Source organism: Furipterus horrens, unplaced genomic scaffold (genome assembly GCF_987537825.1).
Source record: "Furipterus horrens unplaced genomic scaffold, mFurHor1.1.pri manual_scaffold_7, whole genome shotgun sequence".
NCBI lineage: Eukaryota > Metazoa > Chordata > Mammalia > Chiroptera > Furipteridae > Furipterus > Furipterus horrens.
The window spans coordinates 135,070,463-135,087,082 of NW_028327177.1; the positions used below are offsets into that span (position 1 = coordinate 135,070,463).

The 16,620-nt window shown below is 50.6% G+C and overlaps 1 protein-coding gene across 1 annotated transcript in view; it reads left to right on the plus strand.

Annotated features, from left to right (window-relative positions):
* MYRIP (myosin VIIA and Rab interacting protein) overlaps window positions 1-16,620 on the plus strand; it is a 196,000-nt gene that overhangs the window by 144,685 nt on the left and 34,695 nt on the right. Inside the window, exons 8-10 of the mRNA XM_090284952.1 lie at window positions 1,891-2,013; window positions 10,972-11,125; window positions 12,774-13,411. Coding sequence (XP_090141078.1) covers window positions 1,891-2,013; window positions 10,972-11,125; window positions 12,774-13,411 — 915 coding nt within the window. The remainder of the gene's footprint in view (window positions 1-1,890; window positions 2,014-10,971; window positions 11,126-12,773; window positions 13,412-16,620) is intronic.

Below are 16,620 nucleotides of genomic sequence, written 5' to 3' on the forward strand. Positions count from 1 at the left end.
ACGTCCCCATGACTGTTGTGTAACTCACCATCTGTACTTCTTAACCTCCTTGTCTTTTTCACCCAGCCCCAGCCCCCTCCCCTCTGGCAACCATCAGTCTGTTTTCTGTATCTATGAATATGTTTCTGCTTGGTTTGCTTGCTTATTTTGTTTTTTAGGTTCCACATGTGAGTGAAATCATATGGTACTTGCCTTTCTCGATCTGGTTTTTTCAGCCACCAGCCTCCGTCTATTTAGTGGCCTTGGCCAGGAGTCACCTCATTCGCATAAGAAAGACACTCCTATCACTCAAAATAGTTCAAGGAGTTCTGAAGCTCTTCCCCAGAAGTCAAACAGCAAATATATATTTTTTTATTTTACCATAGTGTCTTTCTCGTTCATGCACCTGGAGTGGCTTCGTCTAAAGCAAAGGGTTGGGATCAAGTCTGTGCAGTATGCTCCCTCTGGGGCCCTACTGAGGGCACTCCAGCTACTCATGGCCATGACAGAGCACCAGACAGCGAGAGGAAGCCAGTGACGCCTGCCGAGGCCCAGGCTCGGCCCTGACATCCTGTCGCCCATTCCCTCCTTACATGTCATTGGCCAAAGCCAGGCACACGGTCAGCACAAAGCCAGAGGAGGGAAGTGCACTTGGCCCTTGAACAATGTTGGGTTGAACTGCATGGATTCACATATACATGGATTTTTAAAATCTGTGTTTAATAGACCCATGCAGTTCAAACCTGTGTTTTTCAAGGGTCAACTGTCTACTCTACCTGTCCTGGGAGGATTGCGGAGTCATACAACAAAAGGCTATGTACAGGGAGCATTGAGCAAATCCAGTCTTCCCTTTTGGTCACAATAAATTCATGTCCCTTCTGCATGCCATATACACTCACCCACCCAAAGACCCCCCAGCTGTCTCATTCAATCACAGTTCAAAGTGCATTTGGTTCAGACTTAGTCCCTTTCAAGATGGAAGCCTATGAACTAAGCACACAAGCACCTGTCCCCATGTACCCAACATACAATGCTGGAGCATGGACGGAAAAGCTGCAGAACCCCACCCCCCTGCAGAGATGGGAGGTGACTGGTCCACAGCAGTTCTGAAATCCTGCTGGGCACACGTGCCAGGTCCCCACTCTGTGGGTGGGGGTTGTGCCTTGATCAGGCCCAGGTCTGTCCCTGGGAACGGCACCATAGTTCATTGCTGTCCTTGGCTCTCCACCTTCCTCTTCATCATCCTGTCTGGTCTAAAAAGGCATTGAAGAATATGCCTGCCTTGGTGGCTTGGCAGTTTTCTCAGCTGCTTCTTGCCTGTAGGAAGTTGGGAGTCCGGAGACCATTGTATAAATGGACTCATTAAATCCACATGGCCGTGCCCAAAAGAGCAAGTGGTACAAGCAAGCTGAAGCCCGCCCTGATGGCTGGTGGCATCTTCCCCCTTCATAGGCCTTCCCAATGCTTCCTAAAATCAAGTTATAGCCAGAGACGCTGGTTTGAGATTCGGCTCCATTATTCATGAGCTGTGCATCCTTCGATAATAACTGCTCTGATTCTGTTTCCTCATCTGCAGGATGGGGACCATTACAGTATGTAGCTCTTAGCAGTGTTCTGAAGATTAAATGAGGTAAAACCTCTACAGTGCCTGGCCCAGAGTCTGGTACATGATAAACACTGAATAAACAGAAGTTGTTAACATCATAAAATGTTTATTGTAAACTGTCAAGTACTGTGGAATGCTCAGGTTGTCCCATTTTATTATAAGGCAGATCTGAAACAGGCTAGCATTCTGTTGAAACTGAGCTCTTACGGCTGAAAGAAAAATCCTGAAGGTGGCCCCCGTGACTCCACGCAGCACCCGGAGGCCTCACCAGTAACGCGCTCCCTCTGTTCCCTGCCCCCATCCAGATCATAAGAAAACAGAAGAGCAAATGTGAGCAGCCAATGGAAGAAGAGCCAGAGTGGTCACTGCCCCAGAGCTGCAGCACAGAGGCTGCTGACGTGGGGACCACAGCCTCCAACAGCCTCTGGGTGAGTCCTGTGTGCTGTCCCCAATGACTTCACCATCTGTCGCTGGCCCATGTGCCCACCAGGCAGTGTAAAGGTCCCTAAAGGGCGGTGGGCAGGGGGAGAAACTGAGGAAGTGGGTGCGGTGGGGGGGCAGGAGGGTGAGAGAGAAGGGAGAGACGCAAACAGCTGTTGAAGGGTACGGAGGTGGGTTTTTACAAGGAGACCGATTTAGGACAAATAAACATGTCAACAGGCACTTTAATTCATTGTGGAAAGAGGTGTACTAAGTCCCATGGGTTGGGGGTGGGGGGAGCAAACAAATAGCTTTTTCAGGAAGATCACTTGCTTTTCCAAAACTGAAAAGTGACAGCAAGAGGATTGCCACTGTCGTTTGAGTCATGGTGTGGATCAACCTTCTTGTCTGTCCCCCTGACATTAAGCCAAGGGCGGAATCACAGAGCACAGCAGCCTTCCTGTGACCCAGGGGTCTGGGCCTGCTCATGTCTGCAGGAGTCGCCACACCTGTAAAATCCTGGTTATCTGTGTCAGTGGTCCCAGCAGAGAACACGCAGAGCGCTGGGGGAGACAGGCTGAGCCTGCAGAGCTGGGCCTTCCGTGCGGAGACTCGCAGCAAAGAGAAGGAGGGGCTGGCTGGCAGGCTGGCAGGGCTTGTGCTCCATCAGCTACAGGTGCCCGCCCTCAACACAGGTGCCAGGGGCCAAGGGCAGTGCACAGGTGCGATTGAAAACTGGACAGTCAGCCTGGGAAAAAGCCACGCCTAGTGGTCAGTGCCATCCGTCCCTATCTAAACAGAGTGAAAACAGGTGTGCAGGGCAGCCGCGCGGTTTCCGAAGAGATGGCCCGTAGCCTCACCTCCAAAAACTCTCCCCAGGTCTCACCAGTCGCCAGGTGCATGGGGGTGACGAGGAGTCTCTTTACGGCTTTCTCAGAGATTTAATGTCATTGATTTATTGGCAGAACCTTTGCTTGGCAACATGCTGTCAGCTTATTTTATTGCTCTTGTGTGCTTGGCACCAAGGAGAACAGAATAAATAGGAGGTTCAGTCTCTGCCCTCCAGGACTTTATAATCTGGTTAGCGAAGCGGGGGAAGGTGGGCATGCAGGATACAAGACAGTTCACAGTGGGCACAGTTGAAAAGTTGAGTCTGGAAATGGAATTGTAATTCAGAGAAGGGAGGGACCCCTCTGGCAATGAAGGGGGCACGTGGTCTTCAAATAGCCTGTCATTCATATAGTTCACTAACTCAGACCTGCCATTCCCGGGTTCAGGCTGATACAGGGTGACCCTCTGCCTTTGGGGAGTCTTTCTGAAGTATTTTCTACAAACTGAATGAGTTGAGTTTGAGGGGCTCTAGGAGGTGGAAACCCCTGGAGTACCCCAGACTCGACCATGAGCTGAGGGGTCAAACAAGTATAGGGAGCTTGGGCTCTGCCTCTGGCACTTCTTGGGGTGGGACTCTGGATTTGCCCTTCACTGTGACCTTGACCAACCATTTAATTCCTGTCCGTAAAATGGGGATAATAACCTGTCCCAAAGGATGGCTCTGAGGATTCCTGGTGTAGCCAACATAGTTCTTACAGAGCTCCTACTGTATGCAGATGCTGTGCTGGAGGCTGCAGAGACGGGGGTTCCTACAGATACCGTGGCCTCCACCATTGCCTAGTGAGGGAACACACCCTACACACAAAAGCCACAGAGAAACATAGGGGTACAAGGTCCAACCATTGTTGTCAAGAGGAACCAAGAGGATGAAGGGGAGAGAGTACTAGGGTAGGTACAGGTCTGGTCATCAGGGAGTCAGGGAAGAGCATTCCCACAAAGGGAACAGCATTCCCACAAAAGGAACAGCATGCACGGAGGCTCTGAGCTGGAAGGGGCTGAGCATGCTCAAGGAATAGAACAGCGATCATATGTCTAGGAAACGGTGACTAAATGACAAGTGGATATTGGCCACTTAGGTGCACATAGGTGTCATCCCCTAAGCAATATCTATTGTTCTTATTAATATTACTTTATTTCCACATCTCAAAATCAAGGTTGCTGTCACCAAGGTATCCTTAGGAGTTAGGAGATGAGCCTCAGTGTGTTTCCGTCAGCTAGGCTCCGGGCCCAGCCAGCAGCTGCTGTGTGTGTGTCACTGACCCGCCTGCTCTGATCCACAGACCACCCTGTCCCTCTGCAAGGCAGGCCCCCACTTTGGGTGCTCACGGGGGCTGTCACCCCTTCCCTCCCCCACACAGCCAGACAGTGTCATCTTGCTTCTCTTCCACTGTCTGAACTCACCCACAGACATCTGGCCACTCACTGCACCTGGGGCTGTTCTTGCTCTTCCTGCAGCAGAGGCCAGGAGCTCCTTCCCTGACCCTGCCCTGCTCCCCCTTGCACTGAGGAGACCTCACTCCTGGTGTCTCCTGTCCCCATTAGACAGCGGCAGCTCTTATAGTAACTCGACTTCTCATGCAGACCCCACGAACAAAGAGGTTCAGAGTCATCACGGAAAACCTGAGTCATAATAGCAATAATAGGAGAATTGCCAAAGATCTACAGGGCTCACACATGACCTTCCTTTAATAAACTTTACAGGCACCGTATTCACACATTATTTCATTTGATCCACGAGAGTACATCCTATATTATCCCCATTTTACAGAGGAGTAAATGGAGGTCTTGCCAGTCAGAGCCGCTGGAACTAAGTGGAGGGGCCAGGGCTAGAGCCCAGGTCCCCTGCGCGCTGCTGTCTCCTGTTTCATTGGGAAGCTCTGGCTATGAAACACCTGCTTTCCCAGCAAATGTTCACTGGGTCTCTTTGTCATGCCTACAGCTAAACCCAGAAATGGTATTCCTGCCACCTTATAGAGGCAGAAGAGACTGTGTGTCATTAGCGATGGGGGACAGTGGGCTGTGGCACCTGAGTGACAGCAGCGATGGTGGGTGTAGGGTCCCCCTTTCCACAGCAGGACAAGAGAGGCCTTGACCCACACTCCTCAGCCAACCGCTGGCCTAAATCTTCTTAAGATAAACAGCCATGACTCTTCCCAAGGGGACGGCTCACCTGGCCCCTTCACTCACCGGAAAGCATCTAGCCCAGCGGGGACGCAGGCGCGGCAGTGGGCTGTCTTATCTGAGGGAGCCGTTCAGCGGCGGAAGTCAGCATCGCACAGGACTCCCATGTGGGCTCTAAAACAAATACCTCTCAGGGTTTTCTTTTCTTGCCAGAAAATCTGTCTTGCCAAACGCCTGCCTCCCACACAGCAGACTCTTCACTGTGGCTTCGGCACCAATGTAGACAGAGCTGACTCATTTCTTACTTTTTTCCCAGGGCAAATAGCAGCCTGTGATTTAGTTCTAGGTTTGAGTATAGAATAAGACCTAGTGGAAGTACCTCTCTGATTCTAAAGTATCTTTTGAATCTTGTTGTGAGAGAGTCGTCCCAGGGATGAGTCCATCTTTCAGCTCAGAGATTCTAGGCTGCACTGTCCAATATGGTGGCCACGAGACACAGGTGACTATTAATTAAAATTAAATAAAATTTAAAATCCAGTTCTTTGGTCACACGGGCCACATTTCAGGTGCTTGACAGCACCCGTGGCTGGTGGCTGCTCCATTGGACGGTGCAGATATGGAGCATTTCCATCCTCCCAGGGATGTTTACTGCGTAGCACTGGTCTCTGGTTTAGATCAAGAAGAGATAAACAGGGAGCGTCACAGAGAAATGTGCCCAGACACTGGCCAGAGCCTGGACACGCAGTAGCAGGCCAAGTCTTGGCTCTTGGGGACTTCACAGAAGGTGACTGTCCTGTCTTCTCATGAGCAGTTTCCACCGAGGGTGCAACTCGGCACACCTGCCCGAGCCCCGCTCCGGTGGTGCCCACAGGCTGCAGGCTTCAGAGTGGCCTGTCTGTGACACCTTGAAGGGGGCTTCCTGACCTACAGACCATGCAGGACCCTAAACTGTGGCCTCCTGGCAACGTGTCCTCTGTTCCCCTCCGTTTTCCAACAACCCAGGCCCCTCTGGCTCGGGGAGTAACCGTGCCAAATCCCAGGACGCTGCGGGCTCCTTGGGCTTAGCTGCAAAGCCCAAACTTGATTCATCCCCGTTCAGCCCAGATTTCTCATCTGTTTTCTTGAAAGAAGACTCAGGGTGATTGCTCTCTTTTTAATTTCCTCTGTTATTGTGTGGTTCTCTGCCAGGAGTGGGGTTGGCACAATTCTCCTTTCAAGGCCTTATGATGCAATATCCTAAAAGGCACTAGCGCAGGGCTTGGAAGCCATCCAGTGCCTGTCCCTTTGGGCGTGCGTGTATGAAAAGGTGTCTCCATAATAATACAGTGATCCTCTTGGTATTAAAATGATGGCGCGGGGGCCAGGCACACAGGACGTGCAGATGACGAAGCTGTTTCTGTCTCATTCTTTCTCGTCTCAGTCCTGTTCTAGTGCCCTCCGCCTTCCCACTTGCGTCTCTGTTATTGTCTCCCTCATGTTAGCTCTCTCCTTCGACTGACTGTAGTGTAGCCCTGAAGAATTTTTTATTATTGTTTCAATGATGGGATTGCATTTCATGGCTATGGCTGACCCTCCAAATCCAAAGCAAAGCTACGTCTCAGCTGTTGATTCACCTGACCACTGTTCTCGGTCCCTTCGCTCCCAAACCCTTGGTGCAAACAACATTCTCTCCCTGGTTGCTGCCCTGAGCTCCTTGACAGCAAAGACTATTTTGAAGCCCTGATCGGTGCCTTGGGGAGCCTTCCCTGTTGGCCCCGATGGCAATTACAGCCATCACGACAGCACCACACTCTTCTGACAGATACAGGTAGAACACACTATCGCTGCCCACACAGGATGCAGCCGCTGTAGAGGAAGGTACAGTTGGCCCATGAGCAACCTGGGCTAGAACTGCGCAGGTCCACTTCTTTGTGGAATTCTTTCCAATAAATACTGTGAATGTATTTTCTCTTCTTTATGATTTTCTTAATAACATTTTCTTTTCTCCAGCTTACTTTATTATTAGAAAACAGTATATAATACATGTATAATACAAAATATGGGTTAATCAACTGTTTATATTATTTGTAAGGCTTCCAGTCAATTATAGGCTATTTATAGTTAAGTTTTGGGGGAGTCGAAAGTTACGCACGAATTTTCAACTGCATGGGGCTCAGCATCCCTAACGCCCACGTTGTTCAAAGATCAACTGTATAACAAAGGTAACTGATAATCCCACTGTGTGTTTCACCCAGAGCTTCAGGGCCGTCAGGTTCAAGGGCAGGTCCTGCTGGGTTGGAGTGTGGTAGCCAGGAGGGCTTTGCTCCCCAGCTTTCAGCCAAGGCTCAGGCATAGCCCCCACAGGGCATGGAAGAGCGTGCACTTAGAGCCAGAGAGCCCTGAGTCCATCCCCTGCCTCTGTCCCCGACGGCCACCCACGTGCCTTGGGAAAGTTATTCACTCCTGCTTCAGTTTATTCGTGCACACCCCATCAGAGCAAGAGAATGGGTATGGTATATGGCTCCCTAATAAACCTTAATAAATGCTCTAATTTTAACTATTTATTGAGTGCTTTTATGTGCCAGGCCTGACCCTGATCCCTTTGCACGAGGAAACTGAAGCTTGGAATAGTTGATCCCATGGAGCTGGCGCTGACCCACTCCCTAACACACCACCCATTAGTCAGTACCTGAAGAGTTAAGAGGCAGGGTTGTGTGAAAGCTCAAATTCTCAGGACCATCCTTGCAAGACTCTGCTGGCATGCCACACCGATGTTCCCAGACCCAGAGGCTCCCCCAGCCGTTCCCAGCCCTTCTTGCCTAGAGGTGCAGACGCTGTAACTCAGGCCAACCCTTCCTGCCATCACCTGCCCCGCTTCTTCCATGCACCTTAGGGTGGGATAGAGGAAGGAAGAAAAGCGGAGTCTGTGGGTGGGAAAGAAAAGGTGGGTACCAAGGGTCCGGCCAGGGTTAGGAGTGAATAAATGAATGACTCAAGTAATCCCGTCACTTCCCAGGAGCCACAGAGGTTGAACTAACTGGTGAATAAAAGCATTGTCATGGCGCCACCTACTGCTGCATGTGTTCATTGCAGCACATTTGTGGGGAAACCAGGTCTGGGTCTCTGAATGGGGACTTTTCCACCCTGGCGGGAGACAGTGGCCCAGCCATGTCTTGAGCCCCTGCAAAATGTAACATTAAATATTATTTCCCCCCTTTTAAAACACGTACTCTGTGACTTACAGTGAGGGGCCTGGAGATATAAAAAGGAAGACCAGGGTATAGAAAGTAGTTTCTGTGAGGCTACAGTAATATCGCACCTGGCAATAGGCTGTCAGCAGCTCAAGGCCACATGGGAGTCCCACAAATTTGGCCACACACGTGGGACTGGGGACTATGCCAGCCTTTCGGGAGCTCACAGCCTGTGGAAGAGTCAACAAGTTGGTGTATGACTGCCACAGCATGAGGGAAGCCTGTGACCACATGGAAGGGGAGTCTTCTTGCCTCAGTTCACATGGGAGGGGTGTCAAGTGTATGTTCCCCTGAATACAGGGGGGTTTGCCATAGAAGGACATTTGTCCTTCATTTTTATAACGCTACTTGCCAGCTGACCATCAGCCTTGATCTCTCTCCTCTGATAGCCACTTACTATCTGTCAAGGATTTAGCAAAATCCCAGATGGCTCCCTGAATACCCAGCCCCGTGAAAACCTTTGATGCCATCAAGCATCAAAGCTGTCCGGGACCCTAGGGACAGGATGAGTGCGTGCAGTGCCCTCGAAGGAAGGAGGTCCCACCAGCTGCAGGCCACTGGATGGGCCGGGTAGCTTGGCTCTCCCCCAAGTGAGACATTCCCTCTGTGATGTACGTGGGAATGAAGGAGGACATCTTTCTTTCTTTTGCTCCCTAATTTTCTTTAAGAAATTTGTAAAAAGAAAAAAAAAAAATCAGGCACTTTTGAAAATCCATCCTGTAGCCCACCCTACCCCAAATCACTTCCACGGCACAGCACTCCTTTATTCCCAGTTCTGGGCTGGTCAGCCTGCCAGGGGCTGCAGAATGTCACCGTCAACAGGCCCTTAACTGCCCTCGATTGCTCACAGTCTCGTGGGGACACCAGGCAAGAGGTAGCTGCTTGCAGCCCAGGGAAGCCTAGAGGAATCCTAGGCCCCCAGCCCAGCTTGGGCAAGGGGGTTTCCCGCAGATCACGGCCTGTTTGATCTCAGTGCACACAGTGTCTTGTCAAATTGATGAGATGGAGAGAGCTCATCAGGCCCTGGGGCTGCATTGACCTGTGACACTGCCTTGCAAGGCGAGTCTGGAGGCCCCTCTGCCCTCTCCTGTCTTCAGAGGGATGCAGGGAGGTTGTGACCCTGTACACAGCTTTGGCCTCCTAGCTCAGCCGCAGGCAGTGGGAGGAAAAAGAACAGGTTCCCCAGGACTCCTTCTGAACCAGACCTGGCCTGCATCACCCTCTCCCACGAAGTGTGCCAGGTGCCCTACCTCTGCGAGCCCCTGAGCCCAGGTGCCTGATGGGGATGCTGGACCTTGACCCTCCGCTCTCTCTGTGTCTTTTCTCAGACGGGTTATCCACCCTTCGGGGCGAGGCTGCCGTGTGCATCAATCTCACCCCAAATGCCAGCCATGAAGCTCAGTGCTGCCACCAGATATCCTGGTGCCGGTGTTTGCTCTTTTTTTTTTTTCTCTCGAACACCTTTTTAAGCTCCCACTTGTTATGCACTTACTGTGTGCAGGGCAAGGTCCAGCTTCCACGTCTCTCAAGGAATGAAGTCCCTTTGTGGGGTGTCCCATGGGTCCTAGATGTATCAGGTGATCACTTTGCAAATTATATAAATGTCTAATACTACGCTGTCCACCCGAAACTAATATAAACGTATGTCCATGGTAATTGAAAAAGAAAAAAGTGATTTTTTTTTTTTAAAGAGCAATGAAGTCATTTGGCCAAGGTGTTATAGCAGAGGTGGTGCTGGAGCCCTGCCTGGTCCAGCAGACTCCTGGGTCCGGCTCCCAGCACCCCAGGGCCCTGGCCACAGCTCTCCAAAGGCGCCCTCCTTTGGTCCCCTAGCACCTCCTTTTCTCTCCTCAGCACCTGGGGTGGGAGAGGAAGAACACTGCCCAGACGAGCACATTTCTCCCTGGGAGAGAAGACGTAGGGCGGCAGGTGGAGACAGACCGCCCAGGGGACCTGAGTTAGTGGTCACGACTTGCGTTCATGTTGCATCCTAGATGCTGCTGGTGGCTTTGCCTTTTCCCTCCTCATCTGATCAGTAGAAAAAAAAGACAAGTCACCCACAAAAGGCAATTCGTTTACTAAATGACAAAGGACAAACATTGGTCTCTGTTAGATGAAATTCTTTATATATAACATTTGAGCTTCAAATTCTCTATAGATAATGATTGTTACATACAGATGACATGATTTCAACACGTTTCCTGTTAGTCCTTGGAAATCCCATGTCTCTCGCTTCTCCTTGGGTTAGAGTTTATTTTCCTTTCTTTAATACAGGCGCTAAGCAGACTAGGTTGCAATAGCCCGGAACGTGTGGATTGGCCGTGCTGGGCTCACTTATCTGTTGTAGCGCTTACGTTGTACTTACTGTTTATCCTGCTGCAACTCAGGTGTGGAGTGTCCATGAAGAATATGCTTTCACTTGTATCACACGTAGTTTGCCCTAAGAAATGCTGGTGCAGGGAATGGCTGGATAAGGAGCCTGGTGAGAGCCTGCTCTGTCTGGTCCCACAACATCTCCGATGGTCTCTAGGATGCCTGGCCTGCTTGCAATGGAATAAACAGGAACCACATCCGCCATTCTATGGCCTTATGTACTGATTTGCAGCCTTTAAGCCTAAACGCGAGAAAAGCCCACACTGCCTCGTCTTCTCCACACTGGTACAGTGTCCGTCACAAAGCTGAAGGCATTCCTCCCGGTGACTATACCCTCTTTCCTTTCCACAGCGGCCCCAGTCCGCGTTCTCACCCACCAGAGAAGATGCCCTGAAGACCCCTTCGCTGGAGGCTGTGTCCGGGCAGCCGGGGGCCCCGGGCCGGCAGCGCAGGGAGGAGTCGGCGTGGCCCGGCTGGGAGGGCATGGACAGGCTGGACCACACAAGTAACTGTTTGAAGCAGCGTCTAGTTGGTCTGTGGGTTTCCAAAGTGCTGTTTGGTGACATTCACGTGGCCGCTCAGCGCTTCTCCCATCAGTCTGAGTGGTGTGTGCCTTTTTGGTACAACCAAGCCACAGACTCACGAGGCCCCGGCACAGCACACAGTCCATAACGTGGTTGTGTTTTCTGCCTGGGCAGTGCTCCTGCGAGACCTGTGGGACAGCGGGGGGCTCCTGGGTGTGTGTGTGAAGTGCACACAGCTGCACAGCCCACTTCAGCTCCCTATAGGGTGGGTGGAGAGCAGGACTAGCCGCTAGTCTATGGACTGGCAGGATGTGTCTTACTTATGTCAGCCAGAAGCCCTAATCCATGCTAGCAGGGCATGTCAGTGTTCCAAGGATTTGGGTCCCAGCCTCTGGTTCTAAGAGTGTCCTTTCTGAAACCCGACATGTATATTTGTTAGGGTAACACTTGCTGCTGTGCCAAACAAACCAGACATTTAGGAGGTTTAATGCAATAGTTTTATTCCTCATCAGACAACAGGGCAGTGTAGTGTCCTGTGGCTCTGCCATCCTTTGGGGGCCTCTGAGTCCTCTGCTGGGTCAGTCGCATCCGGCCCGCAGGTGGAGGAAGAGAGATGGAGAAGCCAGTGCACCTGCTGCCTGACCGCCTGAGCAGGGTCTCGCAGGGAAGGGACCCTTTGATGCCACAGGACAAAAACAGCATTTCACAGTTCAAGCTCATAAAATGAAAAACATAAAGGATATTATCAAAACTTCTAAAGACACTCCACTTCACAAAAGAGTTCCCCACTGAATTAGGAGCACTCCAAACCCATTTGCAGAGGGTTTTGGTTTTCAAAACATGACTGTTTGCATAGTTTTCTGTAAAATAAGGCACCCACATGTAATTTATCAGTTGCATATGAACATAAAACTTAGTTCAGCATCATCACACACACACAAAGGTTTCACACTCTGTCCAGACCTCCACGCATCCCTCTGGCTGAAGACTGAAAACAAAACAATATAATAAATAAAGCCCTTGTGTAGAAAGCTGCTGGTCTTCCTGAGGAATGCTGTGCCCGTGACATGCTAAAATGTCCAGGCAAACCCCAGAGAGGTCTGGACAGAGGTCTGATATGTTTGGCCGGAAGCAGATTCCTCCCGGGCGCATGACTCAGTCTCGGCAAAGCGCAAAGGTAGAACAGAGGAGGTGGAGGGCCCCTGAGAAGGCAGATGTCCACCGGGCTATTTTCAGCAGTTCTGTTTATGCCTCAGGGGAAGAGTTGGGGTTGGAGCCTGTTAGTCCACAGTTGGGGGTCAGCAACGGGGACACCGTGGATGGAGGAAACCACAGCAACCATATGTTCAGTCTTGACAGCACTTACAGCAGATAACGCATTCCCCCGCAAGACATTTTCACTTTAGAGACCTTGACGAAGCCTCTCCTGGACATGAAAATCGGGGAACAGTCCCTGTGAGGCCTCAAGGGACTCCCTGGAGACCTCTAAGCCTGTCCCCAAATAGGTGTGTCCCTATGGACTTGCTAGAGTAGGCGGCTCCTCGAGACCCCCAGGAGCCAGTCATGGGGAAGGGACAGATGGCAACCTCACCTTGCCCCCTCTGGCTTCTCTCCCCCTCCCACCTGCAGACCTGGCCCCAGTGTTGCAGAGCCCCGACGGGAACTGGCTGGCCTTGAAGGACGGCGCTCTGCCCCCCACCCGCCTGCTGGCCAAACCGAAGAGTGGCACATTTCAGGCCCTGGAGGCCACCTCAAGCACGGCATCCGCCTACGACGAGATGGCGTCCGACAGCGAGGAGGACTTTGATTGGGGTGCGGCCTTGAGCACGTTGTGCCCACGGCCCCAGGGTCTGCCTGGGGACCCCCAGCCTCAGCCCATGCAGGCCCAAGGCTCAGACCAAGTCCCCTCTGCCACCTCCACTTCCTCTAGGCTGTCCCCCAACCTCGAGGCCATGTGCTCTGATTCCGAGACCTCCTCCACGGGCTCTCCCCGGGAAGCCGGGCGTCAGGCCAGGCTGTCCTGGTTGCAGAGGAAGGCCCCTCGGAACCCTGCAGCTGAAAAGATGCACCTCCAGGGAGAGCTGGACGTGAACTTCAACCCCCAGGCAGCCAGCAGAGAGACCTCGGACAGCAGCGAGCCTGAGGAGGCCGCCCACGCTGCAGGTCGGCGGCCCAGGAGGTGGAGAAGGACCCGTGTGGACCCAGAGGGGCCGAGCAAGGATCTCTCTCCCCCCAGCGCCCGTTCCCAGGAGGTGAACACACATCAGGTAATAAAGCAGGTGCGTGCAAGCGCACACACCCCTCCTCCAAGCATGGGGTGCAGAGAGAGTCCCGAGTTAAGAATTCACAGACCCAGATTCTCATCTTGGTTTTTGCTGCTAAATAGCTGAGTGACCTAGGCAGGTCTCTTCAACTCTCTGGGGCTCCACACCCCCCTCTCAAAGATGAGAGCTTAGAGTTCAAAACAGGTTTGCAAAGTGTGGTCCCAGACCAGCAGGATCAGCACTACCAGGGAACTGGTTGGAAATGCAGATTCTCAGGCCCCGTCCAGACCTGCTGGATCAAAAACTCTGAGGCTGGGGCCGAGCCATCTATGCTATAAGGAGCTCTCCTGATAATACTACTGTGCATTGAAGTTTGAGGGCCACTGGCTTAGGGATAAGGGTCTGGGGTTTAGAGTCAGCCTTCCTGGGTTCAAATCCAGCTGTGTGACCTGGGGAAGGCATCCCTCTAGGTCTCAGTTTCCTTGTCTGTAAGACGGAGATATTAGAACCCACTGCAAAGAAGGGTTGAGATGGGTAAATACAATAATGTTTATAAAGAGCTGAGCTCTGTCCTAGACACAGCACAAGGGGTCAGTAAATGTTATTTCAATAGGATCATTCAGGGCATGATTTCCTGGCATTCTGTGAATCCTTAGTCCATTTCATACCCCTTCTCAGAATTCTTGGTGGCTCTGTCCATATGGTTTATTCTTGAGTGTGTGTAAGAAGGTGGTCTAGTTTTATTTTTCTGCACGTATCTGTCCAATTTTCCCAGCACCATTTATTGAAGAGACCATCTTTATTCCATTGTATGTTCTTGCCTCCTTTGTCAGTTATTAATTGACCATAAAGGCATAGGTTTATTCCTGGGCTCTCTGTTCTGTTCCATTGATCTATATGTCTGTTATTAAGCCAGTACCATGCTGTTTGGTTTACTACGGCCTTGTGGTATAGTCTGATATCAGGTAACATGATTCCTCCAACTTTGTTCTTTCTCAAGATTTCTGTGGCTATTCGGGGTCTTTTGCGGTTCCATATACATTTTTGGCATATTTGTTCTAGTTCTGAAAAATAAGCCATTGGTATCTTGGTAGAAAGTGCATTGAATATATATATATTGCTTTGGGTAGTGTGGGCATTTTTTAATATAATATTTTTTAAATTTATTTTGAGAGTGAGAGGAAGGGAAGGAAAAAGAAAGGGAGAGAGACATCAATATGTGGTTGGCCTCTTGCATGCCTCCCAACTAGGTTCCTGGCCCATAAATCAGGTGTGTGCCCTGACTGGGAATCGAACCGGTGACCCTTTGATTTTCAGGCCAGCACCCAATCCACTGAGCCACACCAACCAGGGCTAGTATGGGCATCTTAATGATGTTAATTCTCCCTATTCATGACCATGGTATCTGCTTCCACTTATTTGTACCTTCTTCAATTTTTTTCTTCAGTGTCTTATGGTTTTCTGAATATAGGTCTTTTACATCTTCAGTTAAATTCATTCCTAGGTATTTTACTTTTTGGATGCAATTGTAAATGGGATTGTTTTCTTAGTTTATTTTATTTTTATTTTTTTTCTTCTGATAGTTCATAGTGGTGTATAAAAATGCAACTGATTTCTGGATATTTATTTTGTATCCTGTTACTATACTGAATTTATTTATCGGTTCTAGTAGTTTTTTGGTGGGATCTTTAGGGTTCCCTGATAAACAGATTAATTTTATACTCTCCAAATACATGCTGCTTGTCCCCAGATCATGCCCTGCCCGTCCCCTCACTCTTCCCGGTGAAGGGCTGTGATCACCGTGGTCTAAGTACCTAACTCCGTGGAGCCCACCCTGGCCTTCCCATAGCAATGTTTTCTAAACTCAGAACTGACACATGTAGCCAGGCAAGTTGACATGACCTTATACAAGCCACGGATGGCAGGATTTGAAACTGAGAGTGCTATGGAAGATGCAGTTATGTTGCCCGTGCCTTCTGTAGGGACATCCCCATCCCTCTCTTGCATTACTATCAGCTTGATTTTTTATGCTCCTGCAGAAGCCATATCCACTTCCTGAATGTCATCGCGTCTTCAGGAGTACCCAGCCATCGCGCCCTGCACTCTTAGTTCGGGTTCCACCTAAAGCAGGTCCTGAGTCAAGGATTTGGATGTAGGTTTATGTGGGAGGAGATGCCAGGAAGCCCACGAGTGAGACAGGGGAGTGAGAAAGGCCAGCTAAGGTACGCACGCTGTAGGCACTAGGGCTCCGTCCCACCACGGAGCCTCTGAGAAGCCACATGGATCAGAGCTCAGAGTTGTTCCACTAGAAGACAGAGTAGTTACCATAATTTCCCAACTCCCAGTGGCGGAGAGGGATCCCACCCAGGGTGGCCATGACCTCTGTACACAGCCAGGTTGGCATGGATGGTGCCTGAGAAATCCCTCAGATGGGGGACTAAAGCAGGGAACTAGTAGTGGGCCAGGGACTGTCCCTCACAGCTACAGGCAACTGATGAAGATCCAGGAAATACAGGCTGGAGACACCCCCAGCATCTGCCACAGTGACCTTCTATGAATGTGTCAGACAGACCCCTGATCCTGGGGCCCCTGTGAAGAGAGATAATTGTGGACCCAAAGGTCCTCAGGTCACAGAATTGGGCATCACTCCTGCCTGGCCTGCAAATACAGTGCCTAGAAAAAGTCCCATATTTGGTCCAAGCTCTCATTTTCTCCTCTGTAAAACAAGATCATTACAAATATGCCTCCTGGGATTTTTGTGATGGTAGAGCAGAAATATAAACCTCTGGGCAGCTGTGGATTATTATTATCTAGCTCAAGTGCAGATTGTTTTCCAGAGACTCTGAGTAACTCCCCTCAGGAATATTCTGGAGGGCTGTCTGCACACTTGCAGGTATAAAATGCCATATATGCACCATAACTAGGAGCCTGAAGCTTCCTATTTATTCTGAAGTGGCTCGAAAGTTGTCTTCCGGCGTAAATCTTTGCAAGGCATCTAGAAGAAGGCAAGGGCCTGGACCCAGGTGCTGGGACCAGTGTTAGGTCCCCCTCCCTGGCAGTGTCCTCTCCTTCCCACTAGGTGGCGATGGCGTTGCTCTTCCAGGGTCTTCAAAACCCTGGCCTCCTGGTCTTCCCTTCTGTTTAGTTTACTATGTATTGTAAATTTTATTAAATTTTATAAATTTCAGAACCCGCTGGGCAGGCTGCTTCCA